The sequence below is a fragment of the Corvus brachyrhynchos genome, unplaced genomic scaffold, assembly GCF_000691975.1.
Source record: "Corvus brachyrhynchos isolate BGI_N302 unplaced genomic scaffold, ASM69197v1 scaffold95, whole genome shotgun sequence".
NCBI lineage: Eukaryota > Metazoa > Chordata > Aves > Passeriformes > Corvidae > Corvus > Corvus brachyrhynchos.
The window spans coordinates 1,951,043-1,968,060 of record NW_008238347.1 but is presented as its reverse complement, the minus strand read 5'-3'; the positions used below and the strand labels follow the sequence as shown (position 1 = coordinate 1,968,060).

Here is a 17,018-nt window from a genome sequence, read left to right as displayed (position 1 = left end):
CAGCAGGAAAAATATTTCAATTAATGTCAGGAAGTCCTGTGACAGATGGTCCTTCATTGGTGCCTGGACAATTAGTGCTGTTTGAATGCTTGTTTTCCTCTTTAAAGGTGAATAGAAACCTGAAAGTCTGTTAAAGTCATTGTACTGCAGGAACAGTTTTAAAGTTTAGGAAGCCAATTGGGGCATTAATCAAGATTGAATCTGTTTAAAAATTCAACTATGTATTCAGAAAAAAAAAAGCAAACAAAGTTCTTTTATATCCACATTTGAATTGTTTGTATTCTGAAGGACAAAATATTTGCTCAAATTTAGTGGCAATAAAGGCTCTGCGATAATACAACACAGGTCCATTTTATGGTATTTTCATGATTGTGGATTAAAGTAGGACTAGATAAATTTCAAACAAAAAGCATAGTCTTTAAGAAGAAAACATTTCACTTACAGACTGTATATGTTAAATTTTTCATATATGTAATCAATATCATATGTTGGAATATTTTTAATAATTAATCTGTACTCTTAAATACACTGGAAGCCAGTGTTCATAGTTTCCTAACTGAAAACTGCACGTTGTTTTATCTGTATTGGCCTACTAGGGAGTGCTGAGCTCCTACTAAAAGAACAAATTTTTATAAAAGGAAGCATCTACTTTCAATTCCTTGGGATATTTTCTGGAAGCCTCTGTTCATTATAATTTAGAAAACTATTGTTTATGTTTGTTTTAAAAACTTTGCAAAAGTTGTTAATTTCCCACAGCTTCTTTTGTGAAATTAGTATTGTTGTGTGTGATAGCATTTAAAAATAATAGCATGTTCTTTTTTTAAACTAAATTTTATATCCAATGTCTTCAGTCACAAAGAGGAATTTGCATTGTTGTGTTTGTATATAGAGTATTGCAGTGCATGATTTAGCTCATGCATTTTATTAAATGCTGTTGTATCATTATATTGTTGTGGTTAATACTAGTAGCTAAATGAGGTTTCTACCATTAAAGTGAATTACAAATATAACTGCATTCTTGAGTTTTATTATGAAATTCATTTAATTTCCTCTTGAACAGGAGCTGTCTAAGGCAAATCTGTAATTCACAATCTTTTAGGGGAGAAACAGCATTTTGCCTTCACTACAGTGATTATCTTATGAGAGATTTAACCGGGTCTGGTACAGAAGAGAAATCCCATTAACTTACTGACTCCAAGGAGCTGCTCTAGGAGGAGAGGAGGCTTTTCCTAAGGTTTTAATTCATCTTGAATAGACAAGCTTTGGGTAGCCCCACACCTCTCGCTGCTGTGCTCCGCGCCGGCCCCGCCCCCGCTTCCCGGTGCGCCGGACCCTGCAGTACCTCAGCCAGGGCGACGTGGTGTTCAAGAGCTCAGTGAAGGTTATGACCGTGAACTACAACACGGCGGGAGAGCTGAGCGAAGGCGCGAGGTGAGTGCGGGGCGAGGCGGGAGCGTGGGCTGCCCCTGCAAAGACACCAGGGCTTGCGCGGGCCGCGCCCTCCGCAGAGACAACGCGCCAGTCCTTGCGTGCTTTTCTCTTTCTTTCCAGAAAGTTCGTGTTTTTCAACATCCCCCAGATCCAGTACAAGAACCCTTGGGTGCAGATCATGCTGTTCAGGAACATGACTCCCTCGCCCTTCCTGCGGTTCTACCTGGGTAGGTCCCGCCGGGGGCCGCCGGAGCTGCAGAGCCGTGGCCGCGCCGCGCTTGTGCCGTTCTCCCTCGGCCCTGCCTCGGCTGCAGCGCGCAAAGCCCCTGCTTGATAGGAACAGGGCTTCAGCCGTTAGCAGCTCCCCTAGAACCGCCTTCATGGAGGTTTTGCTTTTGCACTTAAAACATTGCATTAAACATTAACTGCAGCAGGGAAGCAGATTGTTCATTTGTATGCGTTTAAAGCCTCTCTAAACGGCACGCAGGGGGGAAGTAGCACCTGACACATTATTATGAATTTTTCTTGACAGACAATGGAGAACAAGTTTTGGTTGATGTGGAAGATAAAACCAACAAAGAGATAACAGAGCATGTTAAAAAAATCCTGGGCAAAAGCAAGTAAGTAACATGTAGTAAGCTAACATACCATCTACCATACATAAAACAAACTTTTGTGGAATACAGAAGGAAATACCACTTTTCCCAAACAAAATTGACACAAGCATGGGGAAGTCCACAAGCTGGGGACTGTAAATCCATCTTTCTGATAACCTGGGTCTATGGAAGGGAGAGGAAGTATTGCAGTTGAGACTTCTGAGAGTAACAAACTGATCTCTTTTCTAGAGGAACACTTGAAAAAGAAGAAAGAGAAAGGAAAAAACTATCACATCCAGCAACCTTCGGGCCCAAGAAGTATCATCTGCGAGAATGCATGTGTGAGATTGAAGGCCAAGTTCCCTGCCCTGCTTTTGCACCATTGCCCAAAGACATGAGGGGAAAATACAAAGCTGCTATGAACAATGAATCAGCAGCCTGACATCTCAAGATCTCAAGTCATGCAGCTGTTTTTCCTCAGGGCTGGACAATGAAGGTGCTTCAGTGAGAGACAAGAGCTAACAGTTAGTGGGAAGAAGACCAAGCAAGTTCATTCAGTACAGACATCTCTGCCTCATAAACCTTCTTACAGCTACATTTGAATTGTTTGTATTATTACAAACAATGAATATTTAAGTGAAAAATGAATAAAAGTCGAAACTGGCACCAAAAAAGCTGGGGTTCTACTAAGTATTGCAGTCAACACTGGAAAACAAAATTACTAGAGTCTTACTTCCTGTTCGTGCCTGGACATAGACAATTACGGCAAAACCAATATCATGTTTTCTTTGGGACAGAGAGGCTAGACTAGAAAGTTAAATCTTGGAAGCAGCACAGAATTCCATAATTTATAGAAAGTGGTGCAAAAGTCCCTCTTGTACTAACTGAAGACAGCCAAATGATAATGTAACTCCAATCTCAAATCAAATATTGAATTTTCTTAATTTATGTAGTTGAATCAGAAACAGTTCAGAGTCTTCATTTCCAGCAAGATACAACTTTTGCAGCTGATACTGCAGCTCTGAGAAACACTGACCCAGTAGGAACGGAGAATGGGCAAACTGGTATATGAAAGATAAGTTTTACAATTATCAAAAAAAACCCTTCTAAATCATCACAGCTTCTGCATCACCAAACACTTACACCACACCTGTAATATGTATAAACATGATAGACTGTACTCCATTGTACAGACCTTTATGTCAGGCTTATCCATGCCAGTTACTGTAGAACTGTAGTGCAGCATTTCTGAACTCATGGTTGAATACAAAATTTCACACTGATTGAAGCATCCTGTACAAATTGTTAAGGACAAACACAACACAAAATAAACATGTTGTTTTATTTCATCTCTTTTTACAAAGTTTTCATACAGAGTAGTGCATGCAGTTGTAACAAAAGTCAATGCTAATTAGTTATTGAGCTTTATGCTTAAGACATCTTCATTCCCTTGTGCCTTGCAAGCCTCACAGCACTCCCTATACCAGCGAAGTTCTTCACTTTTGAGATGACTTTAGTATTAGCTGTCTACTCTATCACATTTAACACTGACAAAGATCATGAGGTATGCTAGTCTGTTACCTGCTTGTAAAAATAATGTATTACATATACAATAAGAATACTTTAGTTATTAGTGTATTAGCCAGAAAATATAAACAAGGCAGGATAGTTGCAACAAGGAAAAAAACACATTTAATTTGAAAGCTGAAGCCACTGAAACATTTTTTCATGTTGATACCTAAAACAGCATTAGGTTAGAGTGCAGGAAGCAATCCTCCTGACTAGCAACCAAGTCTGTCCTAAATAACTGCCTTACACTATCTCTCTTAAACAATTCCAGGGATTCTGTTTAGCTATCAACAGTTTTTGCTGCCTTCATGAATCTGGTGCCAGGCACCTATGTTCTGTTCAAGACCTTTCAGAATCCTCTGTTCTTTCTTGGTGCAAAATAACACTTGGGGATTCGATCAGCTCTAATAAAACATCAGTGTAAGAACTTCATGGTCTTAAGCCAACCTCTGCTGCACACCTTTCAAATCCAGATTTAGGGTACACCAGACAGAACATCAGGTATCCTTGACTGGCTGGTCTGAGTTACTTCAACCCCTTACTAGTGCTATTAAGTGAGGATATAGGTGGTTTGGGCTTTTTGAACAACAGTTCCTCAAGTCCCTACCTCCACTTACTCACAGCTAGGAACTAGAGCTCCTGCTCTTTAGGTAGCAGTTATTTGTCTCTAAAATCTTATGCAGTGTTGGGGTTACAGCTATGTCAGTATCAGAGACATAATTAAAACACATGTCCCATTCCACAGAACTTCACACTTCTGAGTAAGGCCACTACTGTTAGTGCGATCTGCCTGATTTTCTTCCATTTCAGCTTTAAATAAAGAACCCTTTAAGACTAACTCACCACCACCACCACCACTACTGCAAACATTGATTTCTGATGATGAGCCTGTGCCTCTCAAATATAAAAATCAAAGCAAGTCTTTCTCTTTTGAGAAAGATTCCATCTTTCTCAAAAGCCCTGCATTTACCCAGCTGTAGGTCCTTCCGCATCACAGGTGCTGGCTGTCACCTGGTCATCCCCCAGGCCACAGGATTACAGGAGGTCTTCAATCTGAAGTTCCTTATGTAAAACAGATATGCCTGATTCTCATAAGAACTGAGGGAATCTAACATGAGAAAGAATTGCTATTTGGCACTACTGCAGCCACAGACTTTTTCTCCCAGCTTTCACAAAATTCCAGTTCAGTGGCATCTCAGCTTTCCATTATAAACTAAATTTTGTGTTGAGTGCTACAAAAAAAGTGTTCTCACAAATACAACAAACATGATCATTCTGTCACCCAGATGATTTAAAGGAAGGTGTAGATTCCATAAGGTAATTAGCGATTGGAGGTTCACCCTTTATATTATAGTTAGAAGTGGTGCTGGCCTGATGCTTCTTTCCCTGGAAGTGAGCACTTGCTCCCTTATGAGCAGGTCTGAAGCCAGCATGATGCTATGACACCAAAGTCTGTGCTCAGAGCAAATGGGAAACCAGAACTGATGAAAAGAAGCATCCAAATTTTACTTGGGAATCTTTATACAGACACTAAAAAGCTACTCATAAACTAAGATCAGTTAGAAAGTTCTTCTCAGTCTTAAAATCCCTTTTAGGTATTTATTAGCATTGCACAAACTTGATCTGTGAGCCTGTACATTCAGCACCCTGGAGAATCACAGCAGCTCTTTAACAGCATGTTCCCAGAACACCATTAGCATTCAGCTACCCTGGGTCAGGAGAGGATGAAAGAGTTTGAGAAAAGTTTTCATCTCTCTTTAGTCAAAGCCACACTTGAAAGGCTAACACTACAGCAGGAAGCGGTAAAGAGGGCAAACCAACATTCCAACCAGTTCCACATCATAGTTCCCTATTAGCACTTAACCCCTTTGACCAAAATAAGCATTCAGTAAGACCAGTTAGCATTAAAAGTGCTGTAAAAAAGTTACTTTAAAATTTCTTACAATAAGCTTTTGAGACCAGCAGCATTCCTCAGATGCTTTCTTCAAGACTGTGTAGTAGTGGCAATGTCTAAATGAAAGTGCTTTCAAGTCAGGATTCTCCCAATTTCCTCTTGTGATCTGTACTCCTGCCTGTAAGTATCTGCTTTACCTTCCCATATTTAACAGCAGACTGAATTATTACCCAGCCCTATTGCTGCTTCAGCAGTTAGATTTCTCCTTCTGCTTTGCTAATGTGTGCTTCAGTTCCTTTAAGTTCTCTGTCAGTACCTCCACCTCATCCAGTCGTCCACTATGTTTGGCATCAAATATATAAGCTTTAATATTATCTATCTGTTGGAGAAGCAGCTCTTCCTCTATAGCCTCCTCTCCAGAGATCTCACTGCCATCCTCCACTTCAAAGGGATTGACAGAGGATCCCTCTTCAAATGGATTCCCTGAACTCCAGCTGCCCCCAGGCTTTTCAAATGGATTTTCATCCTCTTCAAAGGGGTTTGAAGTACTGCCAGGTGCTCCATTACTTTGTTCATCCTCCTCCTCACTTTCAAATGGATTATATTCTTTTTTACCACTTTGCTGAGCTGTGTTAGAGAAAGAAACCATTGGAGAGGTGTCTTTGGCAAATGGGTTAGCAGGATCTTCCTCTACCTGAGGGGTATCTGTTTCATCCTCAAAGGGATTTAGACAGGCTGGCTGATCCTGGTCTTTGTCACACTGTGGGACATTCTGGGGTTTGAGTGTGAAGGTCAAGTGCTCCTTAGCTGGCAGCTGCTCAACAGCAGGAGTTTCAAAATTTGTGTCCCCTTTCATCCAAGTAGCATCCAAATGCTGTTTGACTTCCCTGAAGTCTAAGGAGCGTGTCCTTGAATGCTGAGACATGAATTTATGGTGCTCTCTTTCCCACTCTTTTTCATGAAAGACCTGAAGTTCCTTCCTCTGTATCTCCTCCTCTTCTGCCTGTTTTTTAGAAAGCTCAATAGCTTTCAGAGTTTGTTGTTGATCATATTCATCCTGAAGCTGCATCAGGTTCTCTTGCAAAGTATGGACCTCATCTATCCTATTAGCTGCCTTTGCTTGCTTAATAAAGGATGTGATATTGTCAATCTGCTGAAGAAGTGGGTCTGCTCTCTCGCTCTCTCTCGAAATGCTAGATGTAGGTAACCAGCCTTCAGATTTTCTGACTGTTCCTTTTTTTATGTGAGTTTCATCACCATTAACTGCAGATGCAGATATGGAGATAAACCCCTTCTGCTTTTCCTCTTGTTTTCCCTGTGTTTCAAGAGCGACCTAAACAAAAAAACATGTAGTAAGAAAACACCATGTGCTTGAAAAATTTCATTCTAAATATCCATAGATACAAGTTAGTTGATCTTAAGATATTGCTGGCTGTTGCTAAAAGGGATCAGCTGCAGCTTTGGTTGCTTTGCAGAAAATTCTTACTTTCATACTATGCCTTAAATGCTTCCCATGAGTTTGTGATTATATTGATGAAAATCCCATGACATCTGCCTCTACAAACTTGAGGGAAAGTAGGAGCAACAGTTCTCTTTATAGAGGAAAAAAATGCCTAATGCAGCTGTGCAAAAAGTGGTCTAGATTGATTTGGACATTAATCATATCACATATTACTACAGCAGACAGCTGTAATAGAACATCAGTGTTTAAGGTCACTGGTATCACTGGCTTTTGGAGTGGGATGATTCTTATTTCTCAACTCATACCTCAAGATGAAGTTGGCTTTAGTTTATAATTAATGATGTCCTCCCTCCTAAAGGAAAAAACCCTCTCTCCCTGAAGAGGCATCCTTATTCTAATATGTCATTTTCCACTAATGAAAGAAGTTTCCAAATTCTACTTCTGTGAGTGAATTCCTGAACACAATTTCAAAGTCAATATAAACTGACACACTTCAGGGCTTGCTCTGCACGCACTGCAGCAGAAACAGCCCATGCACCTGAGTCCCTGCTGCTTTCTAGAAGCGTCCAGCTGCTCCATGCCCACCTACTTCTGTTCTGGGCAGAACAAAGCAGGAGCTAGATGAATCCCTGGGAAAGGGGATGGGACAATATGGATGAAAAAATGACAAACTGAAATCCAGTGTTGAAGGCAACTACTCATACCCACACAGCTCCCAGCCTTGTATCTGTGAGAAGGCCTGATACAAGAAGTAACAGATCCTAACCTGTCTTACCGTATGCAGTCTTCTCTTCTTCAGTTCTTCATACTGATCCTTGGTTGGCAGGGACATTAGGCCAAGCAGTTTTTCCTGGAAAAAATCGAAATGTTTACAGTGCTGCTTGCAGGTATTCAGCCCATTTTTCAAGTCCTGAAGAAGAGATACTACCAGCAGAAACCCCAAAAACACATCGAAGATGCTTCTACACTGCAGTCCCCGCGGCAGGTCTGCACACACCTTTGCTGGCACAGCTGCACTGCTGGGTGGGCCCACACCTCAGCAAGGGGAAGAGCCAAGGCTCACACATCTCTTAGGTTTCCCAGGCCCAGTGCTGCTCTGAGTGCAAGTTCTGTGTTCAAGACAGCTTATTTAAGGCTATCATAAGTCATTAGGGGAACTACAGAAAATGCAGAAAATGTATAGAACTCAGGCTCCTGTCAAAATAGTTCCAAATCACAGGGCTGCCTGGCAGAGAACGCTATCTAAAATGTACATTCATCTCACAGCATATGCTCTATTTACCTGAACAAAAAGTGTAGCTGAATATCTTATCATTCGCTGAAGTTGTAGTGTTTTAGGATGAGGTTGAGGATCTTCGTGCAAGCCTAGACTCAAAATCTTCTTACTGAATCAAAGCAAACATACAGCCTCATCAGTTCTAAAACAAAATCAGGAAAAATGCAACAAAAGTAGAGAGACAATACTGGATTAAAAACTTCTGATGTTCTTTTAGATAGACAGTTTTGGATATTACAATTTGTAACACTTTCCACTCCCAGCCTTATAAAAACAAAGAAACCCTGTAAAAATAATTCCTTCCCCCTAAATGGTGCTGCTACTTGTTTCCTCTATGTTTAGTTATTCCTACTGCAGAGGAATGTATGAATTTTAAGGCCGGAGAAGAAAGTAGAAATTGGTAGTGTACAGGAACAGCATCTACCTTTTCAAATGCTCTTTACAACTGAGCAGACAAATTGATCACCCATATAATCAGTAAAGTCATAACAGAGATACACACATGCTGGGGGTAAAAGGGAGAGAGATGATCTTTTACCTTAAGGCATCTATAAATTCATACATTTTTTGAATCTCCACCCTCAAGTCGTTAGCATGATCAAGGTTGTAGGCTGTCTCCCCAGCACTAAGGAATAAACAGAACTTTACTGTAAGTCATGCATCCAGTTAACACCACATACAACATTACAAGTTCCCCCAAGATGACCAAGATTCAGCAGTGGTAAGAACTGCTAACACTAAAGGGCTGGATGACTTTATTTCAGGCTCATGTTTAAAAAAACCTTTCTTTGTAACAAAAGTGGAAAATTATAATCATTTTGTGAACATGAACACTTCATAGAAGATAATTTTATTTATGATTATATTATTACTACTCTAGGAAAAACTGTATTCTAACACAAAAATGCCACTCAACAAGTAATACCTAAAATATACACATGCTTAGCAAATGTATCTATTTTGTGGAGATTTTTTTCAAGGCAACTTGGTGGGAAAAAAACTCTGAGTAACTAACTGTACCACTAAAGCACAACAGTCACCTGCACTAGCATGTAAGAAAGCAAAATAATAGGCTCAACAAGGTGTACTATTTAAGACGCCACTACATGACTGTCCACATAGGGACACAAATCAATTACAGACACTTTTCTAGAGTCTCCGCTTTATTGATAAAACAAATTAGGATTTAGTGGGGAAAACTCTTCACCAGTTTTTAGCTTGCCTATCCTTTTGTACCACAAATATAAATTATAAGAATCACTTTCTCAAAAGCAACTTCACTACCCACAGGATTCCAATTTCCAGGACACAGTACTAGTCAGAAAACTTTAATTTTGCCAATAACAAGCCTGTTGTTTTCTGACGTTTACTTCCATTATCCAGGACATTTGTATTTTTACTTTTCTCCAGCTGCCAAGTCACATAACCCAATCTTTCATGAATTAATGACAAAAGGCAGTAGTATCTTAGCACGTTTTTCACCTTCTGTACTTCTTTCTTCCTATTACAAGGAGTGTTTTTACAAAAGCAATTTTGTTACTAATTTTTCTACAACCATTAGATCTAAAGGACAGGTACAGCAATATTTGTTAACTTTCACTTTTCAAAAGGAAATGCTTCCTAGTCAAAGACCAATGTGTGTATTTCTCTTACTGTACAAGCCAAAAGTATAACCTGGCAACCTCTTACAGAGAGAGTTGGAAACACTTAAGTTACCCCAGTGAGAGAATACTACTGCAAGAAATTACGCACAAAACTGAAATATGAGACTGTTGCTTATTCAGTGCAGCACAGGGTAGGCCAGGTACATTCAGAACAAGTGCTAGGTGAAGGTGCTTTACACAGAACAGACAGGAAGTGTTCTAATGATTTGCTGCTGCTGGCGTTCCTCAGAAGCCAGAGCATGCAGCTGAGGACAGCAACAGCTTACTGCAGCTGTTTTGAAGAGGCTCATTTACACAAGAATTGTAGCCTTGTACTTCCTTTTTTGCAAAGATGATGTGTCAAAATATGATAGTAGTGCCTCACTGGGAAGTGGCTTTAAAAAAATTAACCAAACGACTTCTCTGTATGTTACCACTAATAATTAATTCAGTACTTCTTTGTATGAAGAGCATCCAGAAGACAACAGATCATGAAACACTGATTTTTCTTTTAATGTACACACTCTTGCAGCCTTAGTACACCACTTCCTTACTACTTCCCACACTTAGAGGAAAAATACATATACTCATAAACATAACCAGCAATGGGGCTTACTTTAGTGATTCTGCCATCCTTATGTATTCTGGTGCTTTCTGGTCAACCTTCTCCATGCAGAGTCGAAGTTTCTTGTTTAAAACAAAATATATAAAAAGAGAACTTATATTAAAACACGAATGCAAGAACATGCTGACATACATCTTTTCATGCTGCTTGTGCAGATTTAAAGTTAACCATGATGAAAGCCACTTTAACTACTCAGGATGACAAGACTCTCCTGTTATCTTCAGAACACATATGGCGTTGTCAGGAACAGAGAAAGACTTGCTGTAGACCTGCAAGGTGGACTTTGAATCAAGAAGCTGTTTGAATGGATGACTTGGACAACTTCTAGCCTTACATCTTTTCACCAACAAGAGCATCAACAGAAACTCCCATTAATACTAACCCAGGTAGTTTGTGGACTCTACTGAAAAGATACCTGGTAATCATCAGTACCAGCTGCAAAGCACATTTGAACGTCATGTTGGTAGAGGTGGTTCAAAGAAAGCATTTGCCATCAGTGTGAGGACAAACAGTGGGGACAACATCAAGTCCCATAGCTGCAGTGCAGCCCACCAATCAAATGCACAGCGTATCACTGGTTTAAACAAGTTCACAATTTTAAGAGATGCATGTCTGAACTACTAGTTCCAGATGAGAATGAAGATGTATTTTAAAAAGATGTTTGAAATTAATGCAGGATATAAATACTATATTGCAACTGATTCCAACATTTCAGATATGTCTTGGTTACGTGGCATAAACACCCAACAGCCTCTTCTAACACAAGTCAGTATTAAGTCATAAATTAAGAGCTTAGACATGAGGTAACAAGCCAAAAGTCAAGTAGTGACCACTGCAGACATACACACTGTAGCACAGAGCTTGACTTACCTCATAGAGTTTCACAATTTCTGGTGTGTATTCTTTCTCATCAATCTGTTGCTCTCTCTTCAACAGGGTGTCTTTGCAGTGCTGACAACAACGGATTCGGTCATCATCCTTCTCATCCAGAACAGAGCTCACGCTGCTTATGCTGCTAATGCTGCCACGGCGGGAGCCATGGACACTGTTGGGTGAGGAGTTCGGGCTAGTATGAGAACCCAAGGCCTCTTTGCTGGCACTAGTGAGTTTGCCTAAAAATTATACACAGGTAATTTTACAGTAACTGGAGAAGCCAAAAGATTTTACCAACACAAACAAACTGCCCTTTAACAGAAACTTTACATTTAGGTGGTATTAGAAAACCAGGTTGAAAGAGTCTGCTGAAAGCCATGCAGGGATTGCACGACAACCACAACTGCAAGTCGGAATTTGGGTCTTCACTGCAAATCCTGCTGTATTTAAAACTAGCTAGAGAGCAGGCTCCTGAGCATCACCTACTTTGCTCATGCCTAGAAGCATTCTCATGTTTGAGCCTGCACAGTCACAAAACAATGTGTAGAACAGGTATGATAATGGTGTCCAGGCATTGTGCTTGAACACTCCAAAAGTGTTTAAGTTAATGTCATTTATGTCCACAGAAAATAGTCTCCTCTCCAGTGCACCACATGAGGAAAATAAAGGCTTGAAGTAGTTCTTAAAGGCCTATACGTGAATTTCCTTAAGTTGTTGTCCCAAGGTGCAACATTTGGACAACACAGACAAAATTGGAAATATCCACAGTATTTTCAAATGTCAAGAACCTTGGCAGTTCCTAAAGTTAACAGCTCCATAGTTATGGTACTCAGTAGAATAAATAATAGCTGTATTTAGCAGGAGTTCATACTACTATTATTTCTAGTAAATTTTTCAGTGTTATGCAACACTTCCAAATCTGAAGGAACAGAGACAAAGAAAGGAGAAATCATTCTTTGTATTCTGTTTCACAGACAAGTGTCTGCATGAAACTGAATGGAAGTTTTCTGCAGAGCCAGACTATTACCAGCATATTTTTTTCTAACGACAAAAAGCCAGGATGCACTCAAAGCGAACTAAGAAAATGAAGAATAAACTCCACAGTACTTACTTGCCAAAGGAAGATTCACAAATTCCATGCACTTCTTGCACATAATAGACCCACAGAGGCGGCAGTGGTGACGTCGGTTTCGGATACTGAACTTACTGCCACAGTCTGGGCAAAATGGAACATCGTGATCACTGACCCAGGGCACAACAGACTTCTCTATAGCTGTGAGCAGGAATACACACCACATAAGTACTCAATTCTTCAGCTGGTTAAACTACAGGGGCAAATAATCTCAGGTAAGCTCACACCAACCTCTTATTTTAGCTGACTCAGTGTTTGCTCTGTCAAACGATGTAAGCTGGTAGAAGATAAACAATATATTCAAGAAAATTATACTTTTGCAAGGAAAAAACCCAACACAACTCAGCCCAACAAGTAAAAGAAACCTGGCATTTTTAAGAGCGAGGAGTTTCTGCCGGTTTTACACCAGACTCATGCAACTTTTGTACTTTTTTTCTAATTCCATATCCATACAAGTGCTAAACAATGACTTGTCAAACCTGTACAAATCAGCAAATTGGTTTTGCAATAATCCTTATTGCAGCCAACATTACTGCATCTGAGCCAAAATGCAAGTGTACCATTGACAGATTTTGAAGAATGAGAAGCTGGAAGAATAATGACAAAAAAAATTGGTGAGTAATTCAGTGAAATAAAAGACGGAGAAAATAAAACAGGAGAACACATGGTTCTTGAAGCATGTGGAAGTAGCATATTCAGCTTGAAAATGGTGCATAGAAACAGAAATCATACCCACAGCACAGGCTCAAACCATGCACAGTACTCAAGGTAATGTATAAAGAGAGTCATAGTTTAGTATCCTTTAGAAAGTGTACTCCTAGATAAATGGGCACACTTCATACTGAAATATAATTTTTTAAATCTAGGAAACATTTAGAAGGCTGGAATATTAAAAAGCACCAAATTTACCTTTTCTAACCTGATTATTAACTTATTGACTTCAACTACATAGTGATCAATCCTGGCTGCTCGGTGTTTCTTGAATTCAGAAAGACGGCTTCTCATAGCACCTGCAGAGATAACAGAAAGCTGTCCTCGTCACCCAAGTACTCTGTATGGATTTAAATGCCTCTTGAAAGACAGATGTCTCTTCACCATTTATTTCTTATGTTCAAATTCAATTTTAAAGACACATTGGAATCCTACATTTTCACAGCGTTGCTGTAAATAAAACATGCAGGTTAAAGCCTAATCTTCAGGCTACCAATAAACAGTGTTTTACTTCTACTACAGAAAACAAGCAGCACTATGTTAGAGAGAACATCTCCAACAATTTTTTTTTCTCCATCTTCATTTGTCAGTTACATTTGGTAAGCTGTTACCTACTAGCAGTGCTCTCAAAACCAACTCCCTTTAGTTTCCTGGCTACATGTTGAACAAAGAGAAGAAGCAAGTCCAAGGATTACCGGAGGTCTATGCAACATCAATTTTGTTTCCTGCTTCTGATCATCTCTACACCTTTAGGGGTCTGAATCAAATCCTTGATGACAGTTCAGATTTCCAGAAAACTGATCACCAAGTATTGATAGAACAATACAGCATCTCTTTAAGAAACGTACAATTCACAGTTGATTACGGTTTAAGATTACTCCTTTTCCAAGTAAGGTGGGTGAGGTATTAAAATTCAAAGTTATAGACAAAAAAACAAAAGACCCCATACCAACCAACCAACAAAATCTTTCTTCCAGCTGGTAGAACTCAAAATCAGATGTTGCTTTTTGATGCTACCTAACGTAAGAATCTCACTTCCTCATGCTAATAAAATAACAACAACAATCTCCAAAGATGCATTCATAGGAGTGAAAGAGTTCCACTGGGTAACTGATTTAAGCCACTGCTTTGGAGACATCACACAGTCCCTTTCACTGATCCATCCCATGCCAAAATCCCTAAGATTCATCTTCTCAACTCTCATAAGAAAGCAGTTCTCACTTCTCTAATGTTCACAAACCTTCTCCTTCAATTTACTGTTTGCTAGTATTTACACTATGATCGTTGCTCAAATACTTACAAAGTCAAAAGTAAAGCAATGTACAGAACTCAGACCCCCCAGACCCAAAGGACTCAGCCCTAGTCTGTCAGCACCATAGTAGAAACCCTCCCAGGATCCACCAGAGATGGTGCTGCTTCCTCCTCCAAAAATAACCACAGTTTTTCTGTTATAGTAACAGATCATTGGCAGTAGCAATATTTATAATTACAAGCTCGGTCAGCTTATCTTTGAAATCCTACACATCTAGATTTAGATTCAGAGGAGTGGGGGTTGTTTGTTGTTTGGGTTTTTTTTTGGTTCGTGTTCTTTTTAAAGTAAGCCCCCTTTTAATAAGAGGTGATCTACACCTCAAATCCAAGGAAAAAGCTGAAAGTTTTATCAATGGATAATCTTTTTGTCAAACATGCAAAGTAACAGCTACTTTAAGTGTAGCCCAAAAGCTGGAGATTTTATATACCTATAATTCAACTATTAATTAGTGGATTATCTGTTTTGTAAAATCACAAAATGAAGCTAGTTGCACAGAGATAAACACAGATTAAACAGATCTCAGCAGCACAGGCACAATGACATGACAAACAGCTACCTGAAGGGTAGTTTGGGTACTGATTCTATACACAGCTTTTTCTTCTCCCCATTAACTCTGTTTTTCCCACACCCCACCCAATGCAGACAGGCTGCCCACAGTTAATATGCAAACCAGAACCCCCTGCTAGTGAATCCAGCGCAGCACAGACACAATTCCAAGCCACTTCAGCAATACTGTAGCACTTTCTCAATTCAGCTCAAAAGTTATCCCCACTGTGTATTGCTTTCTAGCTCTCCTACCTACTTCCTGGGGCTCCCACATGTATGGATCTATTCCACCATAGCTGAATGACTCATATCGTTCCTGAGATCCAGAGTCAGTTCTGTCATCATCTTCTTGTTTCAGCAATTTCTTCTTTGCTCTTTTGGCCTTCTGGACTAGATCTGAAAAAGATAAACCCAAGTTTTCTAACATGTCAGCAAGTCACCAAATATTCATCATGTGAAGCCAGTATAGAATATTCCCCTTCTTTAACAGAAAGTTTTTTCCTGGATAAGTTTATCCTCAAAACATTCTTAGAACCAAAATGCAGTTCAGAGCACCATAGATGACACAAAATGCTCTTTGTTGTCTGTTGTAAAGTAGCCTGAGGTCCTAAGAACAAAACAGTAAGTTAAAACATTCCATTGTGGGACTTCACTGTAAAACAGCAACGTGTCTTAAACTATGGGACCTGTCACACAGCAAGGGGCACCATATAGTTTTATATTAATTCTCCTAATTCCCAATTATCTTCTTCAGATTCAAGGATGTTCAACACTTTCCTTGTCTTGTTGCACAAACTATGAATTTCAGTGTGCTTGTACACATAAATAATTTTTAAAATACTCAATAGCCCACTGTTAGGGCTAGGGTTTCACAAAAAAAAAGTTGATTAATATTTCAAAAGTCTATCTCAAGAGAAAAAAAAAATTCAAGACTGCTAGGCCACTATTTCTAGCATACTAAAACAAAACCAGAGAGACTTTTGCAGGAAACACAGAGAATTATTGCCATATTTTAAACGTTTTTCTCTCAATATAAAATAACACAGTGCATGCAAGGGGGTAAAAACAGAACTCAAAGGGATTTTCCAAACACTATTGAAAGGTGGAAATCCATAACAGATATGGGACACTCCTAACATCTCCTGCCAGTTCCACCACCCACATTCTTTTCCACGTTTTTGCAACAACAACCTTTCTTAACTTTACACTTTAACTGCAACCACAGTTTTATCTACTGTCAAAACAAGAAATTAATGAACTGGAACCTTGCAACTACCAGAGATTCCCCATATTCTCTACAGTCTTCTGTACCCTAATTCTTGGGTATTCACGGGGTTACAGTAAATAGAATAAGTAAGATAAAAATAAGTAGGTAAGTAGATAAAAACAAAACAAAAAACCCAAAGAGGTCAATAATAAAAATCGTGCATAAAATCAGACATTTGACGAGTAATGTCCTTTAGCGCCTACTTTAAAATCAATTTATGGAAAGTATCGGGAGAAGGTAAATACTATGGCCCAAAGAGATATGCAGAAGAATGGAACTGCATGCCTCGCCTTTAAGTCCCTTCAATTAATATTTTATTATTGTCAGACATTTGGGAGCACTCGAAGTACGAGCAGGGATTTCCAACGGCCAAGCCGAACGCGTCACCGCGGCCGCCCTTACTTCGGAGCTGCGCCCTGACGTCCCGGTCTTCGCCCGGGTGCTGCTCCTCGTAGTGCGCCTGGAGCTGCCGGAACGCCTGGAGATCCTTCAGGCACAGCGGGCACAGGAAGCCCTCACGCACTTCGGCCGGGTCCCCGAAGGCCGCTGGGCAGCCCGACGCCATCGCGGCCGCGCGCGCTGCCCTCACCGGCTGCCGGGGTGCGGGGACCGCATCGTTCTTAGGCACGGCCTGAAACGAACCAGGGCAGCGCCGTGCGACCGGCGGCGCAGGACGGGGAC

The 17,018-nt window shown here is 40.0% G+C and overlaps 3 protein-coding genes across 8 annotated transcripts in view; 2 read left to right on the top strand and 1 right to left on the bottom strand.

Moving 5' to 3' along the window:
- NR2C2 (nuclear receptor subfamily 2 group C member 2) overlaps positions 1-1,010 on the top strand; it is a 36,259-nt gene extending 35,249 nt beyond the window's left edge. For all 5 annotated transcript variants that reach the window (XM_017735260.1, XM_008634466.2, XM_017735259.1 and 2 more), the window contains one exon: positions 1-1,010. This exon is cut by the window's left edge and continues 7,428 nt beyond it. The gene's annotated coding sequence lies outside the window, so the exon portion shown is untranslated.
- Positions 1,011-1,289: 279 nt separating this feature from the next.
- On the top strand, positions 1,290-3,376 carry MRPS25 (mitochondrial ribosomal protein S25). Its single transcript, XM_017735263.1, has 4 exons — positions 1,290-1,431; positions 1,552-1,658; positions 1,964-2,051; positions 2,277-3,376. Exons 1-4 carry the CDS (start codon positions 1,385-1,387, stop codon positions 2,467-2,469), a joined length of 435 nt encoding a protein of 144 aa, XP_017590752.1. The 5' UTR covers positions 1,290-1,384; the 3' UTR covers positions 2,470-3,376.
- On the bottom strand, positions 3,350-17,012 carry RBSN (rabenosyn, RAB effector). 2 transcript variants are annotated; one of them, XM_017735256.1, is made up of 11 exons: positions 16,740-17,012; positions 15,323-15,466; positions 13,411-13,511; positions 12,733-12,778; positions 12,481-12,642; positions 11,367-11,608; positions 10,488-10,558; positions 8,767-8,853; positions 8,235-8,337; positions 7,719-7,802; positions 3,350-6,823 (listed from the first exon to the last, which is right to left on the bottom strand). In XM_017735256.1, the coding sequence occupies exons 1-11, from the start codon at positions 16,900-16,902 to the stop codon at positions 5,738-5,740; spliced, it is 2,289 nt and encodes a 762-aa protein (XP_017590745.1). In that variant the 5' UTR covers positions 16,903-17,012; the 3' UTR covers positions 3,350-5,737. The 2 variants fall into 2 exon arrangements, with proteins under 2 accessions (XP_017590745.1, XP_008632687.1); XM_008634465.2 differs by having other exon boundaries at positions 7,728-7,802.
- Positions 17,013-17,018: the final 6 nt, after the last annotated feature.

What these genes read in the sequence shown, in the direction of transcription:
- MRPS25 (XM_017735263.1), top strand. Translation starts at nt 1,385, where the DNA reads ATGACCGTGAACTACAACACGGCGGGAGAGCTGAGCGAAGGCGCGAG. An exon ending in GAGCTGAGCGAAGGCGCGAG is followed by an intron (nt 1,432 to 1,551) that starts GTGAGTGCGGGG and finishes CTTTCTTTCCAG; the next exon opens with AAAGTTCGTGTTTTTCAACA. An exon ending in CTTCCTGCGGTTCTACCTGG is followed by an intron (nt 1,659 to 1,963) that starts GTAGGTCCCGCC and finishes TTTTCTTGACAG; the next exon opens with ACAATGGAGAACAAGTTTTG.
- RBSN (XM_017735256.1), bottom strand. Translation starts at nt 16,902, where the DNA reads ATGGCGTCGGGCTGCCCAGCGGCCTTCGGGGACCCGGCCGAAGTGCGT. An exon ending in TAATAATCAGGTTAGAAAAG is followed by an intron (nt 12,779 to 13,410) that starts GTAAATTTGGTG and finishes ATCTTCTACCAG; the next exon opens with CTTACATCGTTTGACAGAGC. An exon ending in AAATTGTGAAACTCTATGAG is followed by an intron (nt 10,559 to 11,366) that starts GTAAGTCAAGCT and finishes GTTTTAAACAAG; the next exon opens with AAACTTCGACTCTGCATGGA.